This window comes from Mytilus californianus, unplaced genomic scaffold, assembly GCF_021869535.1.
Source record: "Mytilus californianus isolate M0D057914Y unplaced genomic scaffold, xbMytCali1.0.p SCAF_4, whole genome shotgun sequence".
In the NCBI taxonomy this organism is placed as follows: Eukaryota; Metazoa; Mollusca; class Bivalvia; order Mytilida; family Mytilidae; genus Mytilus; species Mytilus californianus.
The window spans coordinates 93,562,142-93,576,199 of NW_026262690.1; the positions used below are offsets into that span (position 1 = coordinate 93,562,142).

At 33.0% G+C, this 14,058-nt stretch overlaps 1 protein-coding gene across 2 annotated transcripts in view; it reads left to right on the forward strand.

Annotated features, from left to right (window-relative positions):
• LOC127698847 (kinesin-like protein KIF26A) overlaps positions 1-14,058 on the forward strand; it is a 132,313-nt gene that overhangs the window by 2,922 nt on the left and 115,333 nt on the right. Inside the window, exons 1-2 of one of the 2 annotated variants that reach the window (XM_052202531.1) lie at positions 7,856-7,891; positions 8,172-9,104. In XM_052202531.1, the coding sequence (XP_052058491.1) occupies positions 8,199-9,104 (906 nt within the window). In that variant the 5' untranslated portion in view covers positions 7,856-7,891; positions 8,172-8,198. Of the gene's footprint in view, positions 1-7,855; positions 7,892-8,171; positions 9,105-14,058 lie in introns of those variants that run through there. The other variant, XM_052202530.1, reaches the window with a different exon arrangement.

A 14,058-nucleotide genomic window follows, 5' to 3' on the forward strand; every position in this document is an offset into this window, starting at 1 on the left:
GTACCAATTCAACGGTACCAGGTCTGATACTGCTATAACACAGTATGGTAGTCTCAGACCAGATGCGCTTTTCGACAATTAATGCCTGATCAGTGATGATAGAGGACAACATATTTGAAAAGCCCTAACATGATACAAACGTTGAGGAGCTGATCAAACCAAATATGAAATATAGTATAGCCAAATCAGGAGATGGAATCAGAGACGGAGATATACTCCTTTATAAGAAATAATTTCAAAGTTCGATATCATCTCAATCAAACGATATCCGTATTTTAAAGTATCGAAGTGTTGGCTACTGGGCTGATGATAGCTATGGGTATTGATAGCCGTATTCGTTCATTCGATTTCAATGAAGTGAGCCTCTAGTTTTCTTCCTTTGATACTGTTTTATCGTGAGATCAGTCATGATTACCGAACCCCGAATGATCTTCATCCATATTATCACACAGGGGATTTTTTCAATACAAATAACCTGATTTATCAAGTGAAGATAAAAATATCATTAGATGTAATATTTTTGAAAGACCAATAATTACGAGAGGAGGTAAAGTAAGCAATAAAGATGAAAATTAACCATAAAATTATTGATACAAACGAGGCTTACATCTGGATACAACATTAAGGTAATAATTTGTAATATAAAAGTAAAAAGGTGAGTTATCATACTGTTACAAGACAGCGTGAAGTTTTATGTAAAGAGACTGGCAGCTGCCTTTGTCAATTGTGTTTTGGAGTCGATTATTATCTCAGATGTTAAACAATGTTCTTTAAGAAACACCGCTCCTTTAGACCTCCTTTAAAGCCTTTTTATATCATGTTCTTGATAAACTTCGTTAAAATTACTTTTAGAGTAAACATTGACTGAATGCGCGCGCGCGAGTGCGATGAAGGTGATCGTCTGCAAACCGTCTTTTGACGATTTGCAAGATCGAGGACTGCATTGCACTCTCTGGTAATGAGTTATTTAGGTATAATTACCGATAGTTGATTGATATGCTTTCTGTAACAGCAATTGTTCGCAGTATTTTTCCCCTCATTTACCACCGCCTGAAACACTTGTGATGAAGCGGATTCTCTGATTAATTCCATACAACAGACGTTGCACCAGTCAACCATTAAACTACAGTTTTTGTTCAATTTAAAATTAAACCTATCATCTAAAACAGGAAGATCAGTAACTTGAATTAGAAACAAAAAATCTTTGCGGCTCCGTGATTCATGACAAGTCTTTTGAAAATGGACCGGTAACTTTTTGTTTTGACAAATCTAGCCAAGGGAGGCTCTTAGTAGTATGTATGATTCACTCATAGGGTCTTTGCATCGGAAATAAACACATTTTATTCTAAAACCAGTTGTTGGCATGATACGGGTTATTTTCTTCTCATATATTTTATGATGGTACGATACTAAACCCCTAACGGGAGGGATTGCACTTGATTTTCATATGATGAAGACATAATCTTTCAATCAGTTTAATTGAGGTATGGAGCTGGCATGTCAGTAACTGCTAGTAGTCCTTTGTTCATTTATGTATCATTGTCATTTTGCTTAGTTTCTTTTGTTACCTATTCTGACATCGGACTCGGACTTCTTTTAAACTGAGTTTTACTGTGCGTATTGCTATGTGTTTCTTTATTTTACATTGGCTAGAGGTATAGGGGGAGGGTTGAGATCTCACAAAACATGTTTAACCCCGCCGCTTGTTTGCGCCTGTCCCAAGTCAGGAGCCTCTGGCCTTTGTTAGTCTAGTATGTTTTTTAATCTTAGTTCATTTACATATTTTGGAGTTTAGTGTGACGTCCATTTTTACTGAACTAGCACACAATTTTATTTAGGGGCCAGCTGGGGACCACCTCCGGGTGCGGGATTTTCTCGCTGCATTGAAGACCCATTGGTGGCCTTCGGCTGTTGTCTGTTCTTTGGTCGGGTTGTTGTCTCTTTGACATATTCCTCATTTCCATTCTCAATTTTATTCCCTAAAATTTACCAAAAATGCGAAACATGCGAAGGTGCCACGGTATTTTTTTGTCTTGCCATTTCAACGTTGGTCATTTTTATCAAGATTTCATCGATTGAATCGTCAAGTGTCGTAGGAGTAGATTGAAAAGTGTGTTGGGGTAGGAAATACAAACTTCTGAAATTAGAAACAGACTTTTCTATCATCTATAAAATTTAGTCAGTGTCCTATTTAATTTCCAATCAAATATTTTGTCCAAAAAGTAGGAGGCAACACTACTGCCCCAGCTTCGGACCCCGACTCTTACACCAGTGTCGCCTAACTAGTCATGCTTGGAATTATCCTAATTCCTTGGGTCACGTATACAGATTTGTAGTGTTTGGAAGAAAATCATTTTGTAATCCTATAAAACTTTACAATTTCACGGCGGTCATCTTGAATGTTGGACAAATGTAGCTGATCCTTCATTGCAATGGGGACAGCCAATTAAAAATTATACATGTAATACAAAACTGGTACAAGCTGTGTTCAAGTTACTCTTCAGATCATACGAAAACAGCATTAAAAAGCCTTATCTTCGAGATATTAACTAAATTTCAAAATATTTTGTCCCACATACACCAACCCGGTATCCTTTCTTTTCATATCTAAATAAATATTACCAAATTCCAGTTATACATGCATTAACAAATAGGATTTCTTGCGTTTTATTTGGACTGGTAGGGAACTCAAAATGGCCCCCTCCTTCTTTGCATACTGATAAGTTGGTTAACAAAATGTCACGAATATAGAACACGAAAGCACATAACCTGTATGTTTTATGTCAGCTATATTCGTATCTTTCATCAGAGGATGCAGTTTATGAGGTTACAGTCAGAAGAGATGAGCCATCTTGATTCCTACATAGCCATGCACTTGCCAGTAATGATTGCACAAACATACTATTTTGTTATCATTGTCTGTTTACACAGATGGAAATCGTCTGCTGACAAAGTTCGGTTCGTTATTTTCAAGAAAATTACCTTTCTTATTTTTATTCGGTAATTTATTGGGTCGGTGGAAAAGGTTTTCGGGTCGATCGCTAAGTTTTTGGCTGAAAATGTTATGCGGATGCATTCTCTTAAAATGAAAAATGTACTTTATGGCTGATGGAGAATGATCAAAGATGTTTTAGCTGTCTGTAGCATCAACATTTTCTACATGCGCGAATGAACAGGTTGAACATTTGAAAGATGAAAATGTATCAGGTCGAGCTCACTCATTAGATACCTTTGAAGAATCTACTCTAATGGACCAAAAATACTTTTTTTTCGTATTAAAAAAAATCTATTTGCAGGAGCCATCGTACTTGTAAATTAATGTAATACAGACATAAGCGGGATAACTCTAATGTGTTTGCATATCACTGTAAAAGGGCTTGCACTTCATTACAGCGTGCATCAATCTGGATGGAGTTTATTCTGTTTGCTACATTTTCCCGTTAACTTTTGTATGGCCGGAACCGACATCGCAGTTTCCTTGGGATTGGGACCAAGCATAGTGTACTGCAAAGACGTTTCTCTTGATCCGTCAGTTAAAAAAACAACAACATTACAATGTATGATCATGTATTACGCGAAAGCTTAGACACATGCAGGATCTGTATTTTAATTAGATTGGATATAGATCGATTTACCTTGATTATTTATCAGAAATGTGATTAAAGATAAAAAGAATATCCAATATTTTTTCTCACAACCTGGCTTGGTTAGCGCATCTCCTCTTCCCTACCGAGACCCTCTTTGTAATGACTTTAATAATGTTTGGCAGCAGGTAAAAATATAAAAATAAAAATGCAATATATTCCGTGTCTGTTTTACTATAATACACAACTGTTAAGTTCGTAGAAAGGTTATGTATTGCATTTTATGAGCCTTGTTTTTTTAAACACGACTTCCTCATTTTCCTGATACTCGAAAATCTTTTGATGTTCAAGCACTTGACGGCAAAATGACGTACACTAAAAAAAACACTTATACTTTTAACACTAGTATCACTGTAGTTTTTTAAATGCTACAAGTTAATCTGAAGAAATACAATGTTTTGATTGAAAAGTAACGTCTTTGATGCTTTGTCTACGTTTCTTTCGACGACCAATATGACGTTTGACGTCCTCCATGAAGTGACCTCTTTCATGTGTGTTTAACTGTTTCGTTTTTAAATCTCGGTTTTTCAATTTGGATCAGGTTTTATTTATAAGTGTTATTTCTATACTGAAGGGTTTGTACCAATTCTGTTGGAAGCGTTCATATTCTGTAGATCCTAAGCTATCATTTGACAAATTGCCCTATAAGGTGTCCCATTCTTTTATCTCCAATTTATTCTACACATCCATCATGCAAGACAACCGTCATCTCGCAACTTGGTTTAACACAAGGTTATAACCGCAGGACAAACATGCAATTCATGTGCAACTGTAAATTCTTAATGTTTCTAGTCTGTCTGTCACGCGTATTACTTTACCGGGTACATATTGATAGTAACCTTTTTTTACACATGTTGGTCCTCCCTATCTGAGGCTACTATAACATATATGTGTTATAGTAGTCTCAGGTCCCATATCTGGTCTTTATTTCTGAGTTATGTACCAGTTAACTATCAATTTAGTCGAAACTATATGGACCACAGTAAATTCCGACACGAGGCACCGGCCATTCGTTGTTTTGAGGGGGGCCTTGGTCTTAAAAATCTAAATCTTCCATGGATTTCAATTCTTGGAAAAAAATGTTTTGACCAGAAGTGCGGGAGAAGTGAAACACCCGGCTTCAATTGCTGAAGTTTATGTCACTTGCACTACGTATGTAGTTTTGTTTATATGAAAAGTAGTAAATTTAAAAAATAAATAAGATAAAATAAAATAAAAACAACATGTTTTAATAAACATAACAAAATTTTGTTTCTGTATGTTATTGAAAAAATAGTAAAAGTTTTTTTTTATTTTTTATATTCAAGATGAAAACGTGTTTCTCCCGTGAAAAAAAAGTGTTTTCTTTTATTTTTAACTTGGGACCGAATTCGACCTTTCTTATGGCTTTCATTTCAACTAGAGTTAGAAATGTTTCAGGAGAATGAGGGTGTATTCGACTGACACGTGACATGTGCTCGAAAAGACCCGAGGCTTTCCGAATCAAAACCCCGGGAAATGCCGTCAAGAGAGAAGTCCACCTAAAACTACTTTGGTTCCTTTGATAAAAGGATTCTTATTGGAATTCCACAAAAAGTATTGTACTGTTGATTCATAGTCAAAGTAATTGTAATTTTTACAAACAGGATCTGAAGGTTCTAGAGGATATCCTCACAAATGAGATAGTGTTCCCATCATGTGGCAGGGCTGCCAAGTCTCAGACTCACGCATTTTCATGCTTATTTGGCGGCATTTTCCTTTGATCTATTGTTTTTTTCTTTTTGATCTTTACTATTTTGTCCAAATCTCACGCATTTGCATTATTAAAAGTTGGCAGAACTGATGTGGTGCAGTGGTTCCCATATCACGATGTCATATAGTATATATACACTTGATTATAGTTGATGATCTTTAAATATGTTAAGGTTAGTCAGAAGGAATTGAAAAATATGGCCACATTTAAACAACAAAGAGCACAAATCTGTGCACCTGGAAAAGTTTGAAGGCATGACAGGAACTATATTCATAATTGTTGAAAAATGTGCCAGTGGGAGATGAAAGCTTTCTTTAGGCAGTATAGTTCCTGGCCAGGGTTGTCAAGATAGTTTCTTATTGGATCTTTTTTTTCAAAAATCATTTATATTGCAGATACTGGCCTACATTTACAAACTTGTGATTTCTTCTATATTATTTTTTTTAATGTTGTTGAAAATAGCTTGCAATCAAACATTAAATGGATAGAAATAATGCCTCATCGGGTCATACGTGAACAGTGACATGGAAAAAATATCAACTTATGTATTGTAGTTTGATCATGAAAAAAAAACTATATGAACTTGATTTTTGTTCACATTTGGTGAGTTAATTTGGTCAGCAGTTGTTTCTGAAATACACCTTATCACTATTTAGTCCTTTCCAGAAAAAAAACAGTCATTTAGGCAACTTCTTGTTTGGGTCAAATATCACACTAACGAAGGTCATAAGCAATGAGCTGAGGGAGAAAAAAGTTTGGAAAGTGAACATTTTCAAATTTTGAAAGTTTATAAAGCAATTCTTAAAAGACAAATTAAAGTCATTAAAAATGCTTTGTTTGATGTGTTTACGATGGTTTAAACATGTCTCTATGAAAAGTTTTATGCACAATATATTGTTTGAACAAGGCCCCAGATAGCTTTAACTGGTTTGAAAAAGTTGTGTAATTTTAGAACTCATCCCGATTGGCATAAATAGCGATAAGGTGTATTGTATTAGTTGGGTATGAAAGGAGACGATACAATGAAACAACAACCAAGGATACAGAATTTTTTACACAAGTTTCGTCAGCAACTCAATGACTCAAATAGAAAAAAACAAAACATCAAGGGGTCAAAAATAATGTTTACAACAGTAGATATTTGTGAGGGTGGTAATGGGGGTACCTTCATGATGAATAACGGTAAAAAATCTTGCCAAATGATGTTAACGGTAATTTTTGGTACATGACAATAAAATGAAGACTTTCTTCAAGACGATAAAAATACCGGTAACGACAATTATTTGAGACCTCTGATGAATCACGGTAAAATTTTAACCAATTTGACGTCAAAAATGACCGATTGACGCCTGACTGTAAAGGGCATTCATTACCTTATTTGTCTACAACAGTCTACAACATTGTCAGCTCTTAAATGTCCCAGCTAAAAGAAATTTGAATATATATAAACAGATATTATCAAAGGTCCACTTGACACACTATCAAACAGATATTATCAAAGGTCCACTTGACACACTATCAAACAGATATTATCAAAGGTACTCTTGACACGCTATCAAACATAGTTATTTCAAACATACCTTTTAAATTATTTTCACACAAAGTAAAAATCACATGATTTTGTAATACTTTAGCGCAACTCCTCTTTGTTGAGAATGCTCCTTAACTACATGATGATTTTTCAATTGTAAGCAGAGAAGCCTCAAAAGAGATATTATACATATCAAAGAGAATTTTGCTGATTTATATTTCTATGAGAAAACAAACCAACAACATAATTTCTTAAAGAAGTGTTTGGAAAGTCATATCTTTATTCTTTTGTGGAACAAATATTACTGCAGATAGAATCAACAAGCTTTAGGACAGCAGCAAACTGACAACTTTTTGTTGTCAGGGTAAGCAGTTGTTGAAAGCTTCTAGTTTACCCATGGACTTTACTTCACTGCTCATTTTGAGCAATTCTAACGTGTCAGAAATTAGGATGCTGTAAATTGGATTTTTTTAGTGCAGGGATGTTTTGGCTTGTTAGTGCTAAAATTTTGGTGTCAAATTTTGGAGCTTTAAATAAATATGTCTACTGTATTTTTATTTTGGCATAACAGAATTCATTGCGTAATAAGCTATGGTAGACTATTTAATCCAAAGTTTGACATATCAAATTTGTTAATTTTATTAAACGTATAATCTTAGATAGAACTGGGAAGAGGATTACTAATGTCAATATATTATGTCCCAGGATAGAACAAGCATGATAAATTGAATGACAATCATCATTGTGAAAATAACTAGAAAGAATTAATTAATAGATCATAATGTAATAAATATTATTAATTAATTAATAGATCATATCAATGGATATATCAGTTAAAGTTTACATTTCATTAATTCAAGTGTTACAATAACATGTTGATTTACAATTACAAAATGTATTAAGAAAGATAATTGTTAAACTGTTACAAAATGTTCAACTATTATGTTTATGCATGATTATTGATCACAATGTTTAACTTGTGATGTATGAAATCTTTCATAATTTTCATTTTTTGTGAAATTTTATTTTTTGTGTGTTTTATTTTGGCACTTTTATGTTAGGTGCCAAATAAAACCAAAATACTATGAAAGCCAAAATGTCCTAATTTACGGTATCAAAATACATTGTGGGCTATATGTATGATTTATATAATCAAAAGTCAATGTGGGGTATGCAGCATGACTCTGGGTGTTTCAATAATTGAATGACTATATTTATAATATTTTTATGAATACTTAAAATTTACTGTTCTTTTTTTTTATAGAAATACCGATAAAATGGAAGTTATAAAATGAAACCTTCTGCAAGACCAAAGGCTAGTGGTATACCATGTCTGAAAATACAACAAGGAGGCAGTGGTCTAGATCATGCATTGAGGGGGAATGTGGTGAGAAATAATGGAAGAACTATTGTCAGACCAGGTGAACTTAACAGATTTAAGACCCAATTTGGGGAACAGGGTAATAGTTTAAAACCGCAAACAGGGGAATGGAATAGCAGATCTAGAACAAAATTAGTGGACCAGGACAATAGATTCAGAAACCAAATATGGGACCAGGACAGTAGATTTAGAAAACAAACAGGGATACAGGAGAACAAATTTAGAAACCAAATAGGGGACCAGGACAGTAGATTTAGAAAACAAATAGAGGAACATGAGAACAGATCAAAAAACCACATAGGGGAACAAGGCAATAGATTTAGAACCCAAATTGGGGAACAGGAGAACAGATTTAGAAACCAAACTGGGGAACAGGCCAATAGATTAAGAAACCAAATTGGGGAACAAAACAGATATAGAAACCAAAGAGAGGAAGAGGACAGTAGATTAAGAAACCAATTAGGGGACCAGAACAATAGATTTAGAACCCAAATTGGGGAACAGGACAACAATTTTAAAATTCAAATAGGTGAACAGGACAATAAATTTAAAAACCAAATAGAAGAAAAGAATCAAATTGAAAAAGAGCAGAGAATAGTATTTGATGGAGAAAGAACTGTCAAGATTGAAAAAGAGAGTAAAGGAACAGAGGATGTGGAGAAAGAAAAAGTACAAGTCAGAGACTGTATTAAAACAGAACATGGTAGATCACTCCAACATGACAATGGTGGGACAGGGGAGCAGAGTACAGAAATGGTAGCTAGTGATGGCAAAGTATCTTGTGACCAGACAGATGGAACCAGTAATATAATTCAAGTAAGACATCACTATATATAGCCAAGTACAAAAATTGCATGAAACCTAAATGGTATTTTTATGTAAGTCTGTGATCTTTTTATGATATTTTTCATTGATATGATGATCAGTTAAGGAATAAAAATGGCCTTAAGAGTTAAAATAGATTTCAAACCTGACGTAAAAATGACAAATCGTGAGAATTGTGGAAAATTAAATTATTTTAAAAGTAAAGGATGAATTTTAACAGCTATTCTTAAAACTTCAGGCTTATAAAGAAAAAAGGGTAGTTTTTTCTAAGAATTACTTGAAAATTTGGAGTATGATGAAAACTGATCTTTAGTTTTTTTTATCATGTTTATTATGGGGATGAAGATAAGGGAGTGAAGTCAATGCAGAGTTGAAAAGGATGATGAAAGAAGTATACATTGTAAAAAAAAAATGCATATTTGTTTCATAATGTATGGTACTAGAAAAGGACATTGTTGACAGTTATTGTTTATGGGCAAATTGTAGAGATATTAACTTTATTTCAAATGCACTTTTATCACCTTTGGAGGTTGATGGCTTATGAAAGTGAAAGAAAAATATAATACAAAACAAATCAAATCAAACAGGAAGTATTTAGCAAAACTACCATGCATTTAAGTCATTTATATTTATTAGTTACTAATTTTTGTGTGAATAGGTACACAAATATAGCTTAACCCAAATTAACTAAAGACTTGAATTTAGGAAAAGACGAAAACTCCGAACTCTAAGTTAATACCAGGGGCTGATCCAGGATTTTAGGATTGGGGGGCGCAAACTTAAATGATCGGCAATTTTTTTGAGGTAAAATTATCGAAATATTCTTTATTAAGCTGAGGACAACCCATGCTTTGCAAATTTGGGGGGGGGGGGGGGGGGGGGGGGGCACGCCTGCCACCCCCCGCCTGAATCCGCCCCTACCGATCCATGAATATTGGTACCTATGAAATAAATGTATCCATGGTATCATTAAAAACATAGAGGTGTTGGGATTATAGAAATACAACTCATTTGACAGGCTTCACAAAGATGTTCCATAGAGTTACTTTTAGTATTTGATAAGTATATTAAGTTCTGACTGATTCTAAATTTCTAACATTACTGAATATTTTGAAGCTTGTTAGTAAAGGTGCGATCTCCAGTAGATCTTTATAATTAAAGTAATACGAAATAACAGTTAACCATACCTTCAGAAGATGGAAATGATTATAAACTAGGTAATGTAGTTAATTAAGAAGATGTGCATTCTGTAACATCCTTATGTTCCTGAAATACAAAGAATCTGTCTGACATGAAAAGTGTTTTACCGAGTGGAAAATCTCGACCATTTTCATTAAAAAACAGATTGTTTTAACAGACTTTGCAATAAATAATCCAAATCAATGGATGGCTCTTAAAAATGAATGTATGTTGAAAAAATTCTGGCAACAATATTTACTAGATGTTTTAATATGTTGAGGCATTTTTTAGCTCACCTCGTCTAAAGAAATAATTGCAGTTACCATCACTTTGTGTCCATCTTGCTATCTGTTTTTCATAAACACTCTTCCACTGGACGTTAAGCAACCAACAATCAATCAATCATAAACACTCTTATATGAAACTACATGTAAGAGTATTTGTTAGTTCTTTGGACCAGGTGAGCTAAAAATTCTATCCAAAGTTAACTGCAATAATACTTGGGATATCTACTAAAACTTATGTTTGATGAAAATTTTTTAAAATGTCTATTAAGGTCCAGTATCTTTTGTGGAAATAATGGTTCATGGCTTGATTGTAATCAATACAAATTGATGAAAACGCCTAGATATATCACTTTTAACTTATAATGCTTTGCATGTACAGCAATTCAGTTTTGCTTGGTTTAGAACCAGTCTGCAACTGGCAAAGGGAAACAAGTTGTGCTTAAAAGATTTTTAGCACCCTTTTTAAACTCACCTTGCCGAAAGGCCAAGTGAGTTTTTCTTATCACTTGGCATCTGTCGTCTTCATTAACTTTTACAAAAATCTTCTCCTCTGAAACTCCCTGGCCAAATTAACCAAATTTGGCCACATCTATTATTGGGGTGTCTGGTTTGAAAAATGTGTCTGATGACCCCGCCTGCCAACCAACATGGCCAACATGGCTAAAAATAGAACATAGGGGTAAAGTGCAAGATTTGTCTATTATTTTGAAAACTGCTATGAATAGAGAAAATCTAACAGGAGCAGAAATGTTCAAAATGTTGAGATCTACCTGCTGTCTGTTTACGTCAAAAATTGTCAGACGACTATTTATTGCTCTTTAATGACGATTTTTACCTTTTTTTGTGTTTTTGTCTTATATCTTAACAATTATAATAGATAGAAGGAAACTTTAAAAAGCCAAAATGATCAGCAAGTCAAGATCTACAAATAAGTCAAACATGACCAAAATCGTCTGGTGACTCCTTATTAGAGTAATTGCCCTTTGATAACAACTTTTCCCATCTTTTAGCATTTTTGCCTATTATTTTGAAAACTATAATAGATAGATAGAAGCTTTATATAGCAAAAATTATCAGCAAGACAAGATCAACAAATAAGCCATCATGGATGAAATATTAAGTCAACTTGTTATTTGAGTTATTTCCCTTTAAAGATGTTTTTACCATTTTTTGGAGTTTTTGCCAATTATCTTGAAAACTGTAATAGATACAAATGTAGATAGAAATTTTTAAAAGCAAATAGTATATGAAAGTGATGACTTCATAAGATAGAAATTTTTAAAAGCAAATAGTATATGAAAGTGATGACTTCATAAGATTGCTACCTTTATATACTTCATCATGAACATATATACGAATATGTTTGTACAAAGCAAAGGAATATAACAAATAGGATTGTCAGACATCAGAGAGAGTATCTTGTCACCTCGGTCTAATTACATGGGAATATTTACATCAGATAAAGTGAAAAGAGATAGGAAAAAATCGTAAATCATATTTATTTATCTGTTGTACACATCACTATTATACCAGAACGGAGGGATGAAGTCAGGTATTCATGTTTTTTGTTACGTTTTTTCATCATCGATGTGAAAAGATTATTTCTTTGATTTTGCATCTATAATTATAATGTAGATAGAGTTCTGTAAAGTTTGGTTTGTTGAACTCCGTGCGAGACGCTTAAGAATAATGAGTTTTGGTTATTTCCTGTGATTTTCTTCAATTATAAAGATATTTTCCTCATTTTCATAGATAAAAATCAACATTTGCAATACAAAGCTAATGTATATTGGATTTCATATTCAAGGTTTTGTTGATTAATGTTGAAAATTTATTTATTTTTAAAGTGTTGAGCTCACCTGGATCAAAGTGTTCATAAAAATTTTCAATATTAAGATCTCAAGATCTGTTCTTTTTTCCATATATAAGCCCTTATATATAAAGGGGCATTAGCTACGAGATATAAAAAAAATAGAATATGATTTTTTTTGTTCAATCATTAATGAAAGTGAAATAGTGAAATAATCATTCTCTTTTAGCAGCCAGTTTGGTTCAATTTTGTTGAAATTAGCTAAGCGAATAATTCGACCTCATTGAATCTGTATTCATGTGACCTTCAATTTAACGCCTTAGCTGGACATGGGTTACGTTACTTACGTATGTATCCAGCTATTAAAAGAAAAAGAATGTCAACATTGAAAGTGAAACAAGGATGTACTATTTGGTTGACTGATTCAATCCACAAAAAAATAATTCTTATATGTGGTAAAAACAATGATAAACATACTTTTTAACCTTCAGTATGAAATCAAACAGACCTAGAAAAATCCAATTGCACATGGTCTCTATCTATATATATTTATATTTATGTTTATATCGGGTTATATAAACTGTCGGCAGTCTTCAGACATCTCACATCTCAATGGTTAATTAAATGATGTCTAGACAAAAATACACACGAAATGTTGATACATATCATCGAGTCCATGCATTGTTAATTGTTTATTTTAGTACATTTTAGTCTTTTTGTAATTTGGATATACGTTTTAGTATGTTATAAATCAAATATGAATATTTGAGTCTAATTGGTGAACATGAATTTGACAGCTTTGCCCCTTTAAAACAGCTTCCACACAAAAATACAAACAGGAATATGTTATTTAGGAAAATTGTATTGCAATAATGTACTTTAAGTCCCTAAGATGCGATAAATCACCATCAGTCGATCAAATGAGAATACAATAAGAAGAAAATGGTTGATGAGTACATAGTATTTATCTAACATTATGTTTTTAAGCAGTCAGTGATTGAAAATTTTTATATAACTTTTAATACTGTAAATTCAGAATTTAAATAAAATTGAGAAGGGAAATGGGGAATGTGTCAAAGAGACGACAACCTGACCAAAGAGCAGAAAACAGCCTAAGGCCACCAATAGGTCTTCAACACAGCGAGAAAATCCCGCACCCGGAGGCTTAAAGCATGTATTTATTATAGCCAAATTTTGACCACTGTAAAGAATAATCTAAATTTTGGTAGGTAAAGTCTGGGTTCATTATTACAAAAATGTATTCATTGATTACAAATTTTAGCTAAATTTATGAGTACAGGTGAACCACTAATTTAGATACTGAATGAATAAAAAATTTCTAATTTGTATCAAAGCTTATCGTACATGTAGTAAAAAACACGAAAACGAGTTTCTGTGAAAGTATCATTTTTCCACCATCCAAAAAAATGAAGGAATCCAAAGTAGCGCAAACAAAAAGTTAAAAGTAGTGGTTTTGATAATTGAAATGTTCATTCAATTGCATTTTTATGCTTCGAAAAAATATCCCATTTATTTATGTATTATCAATATATAAATGTCCAGCGAAGTCAATGCATTATTTTGTTCTTAAACGAAATTGTTCATAGATTTTAAAAAAAAATCTGTTATAAACAGAGATTTTGGAATTGAGGGAAAAGAAATAAAAAGA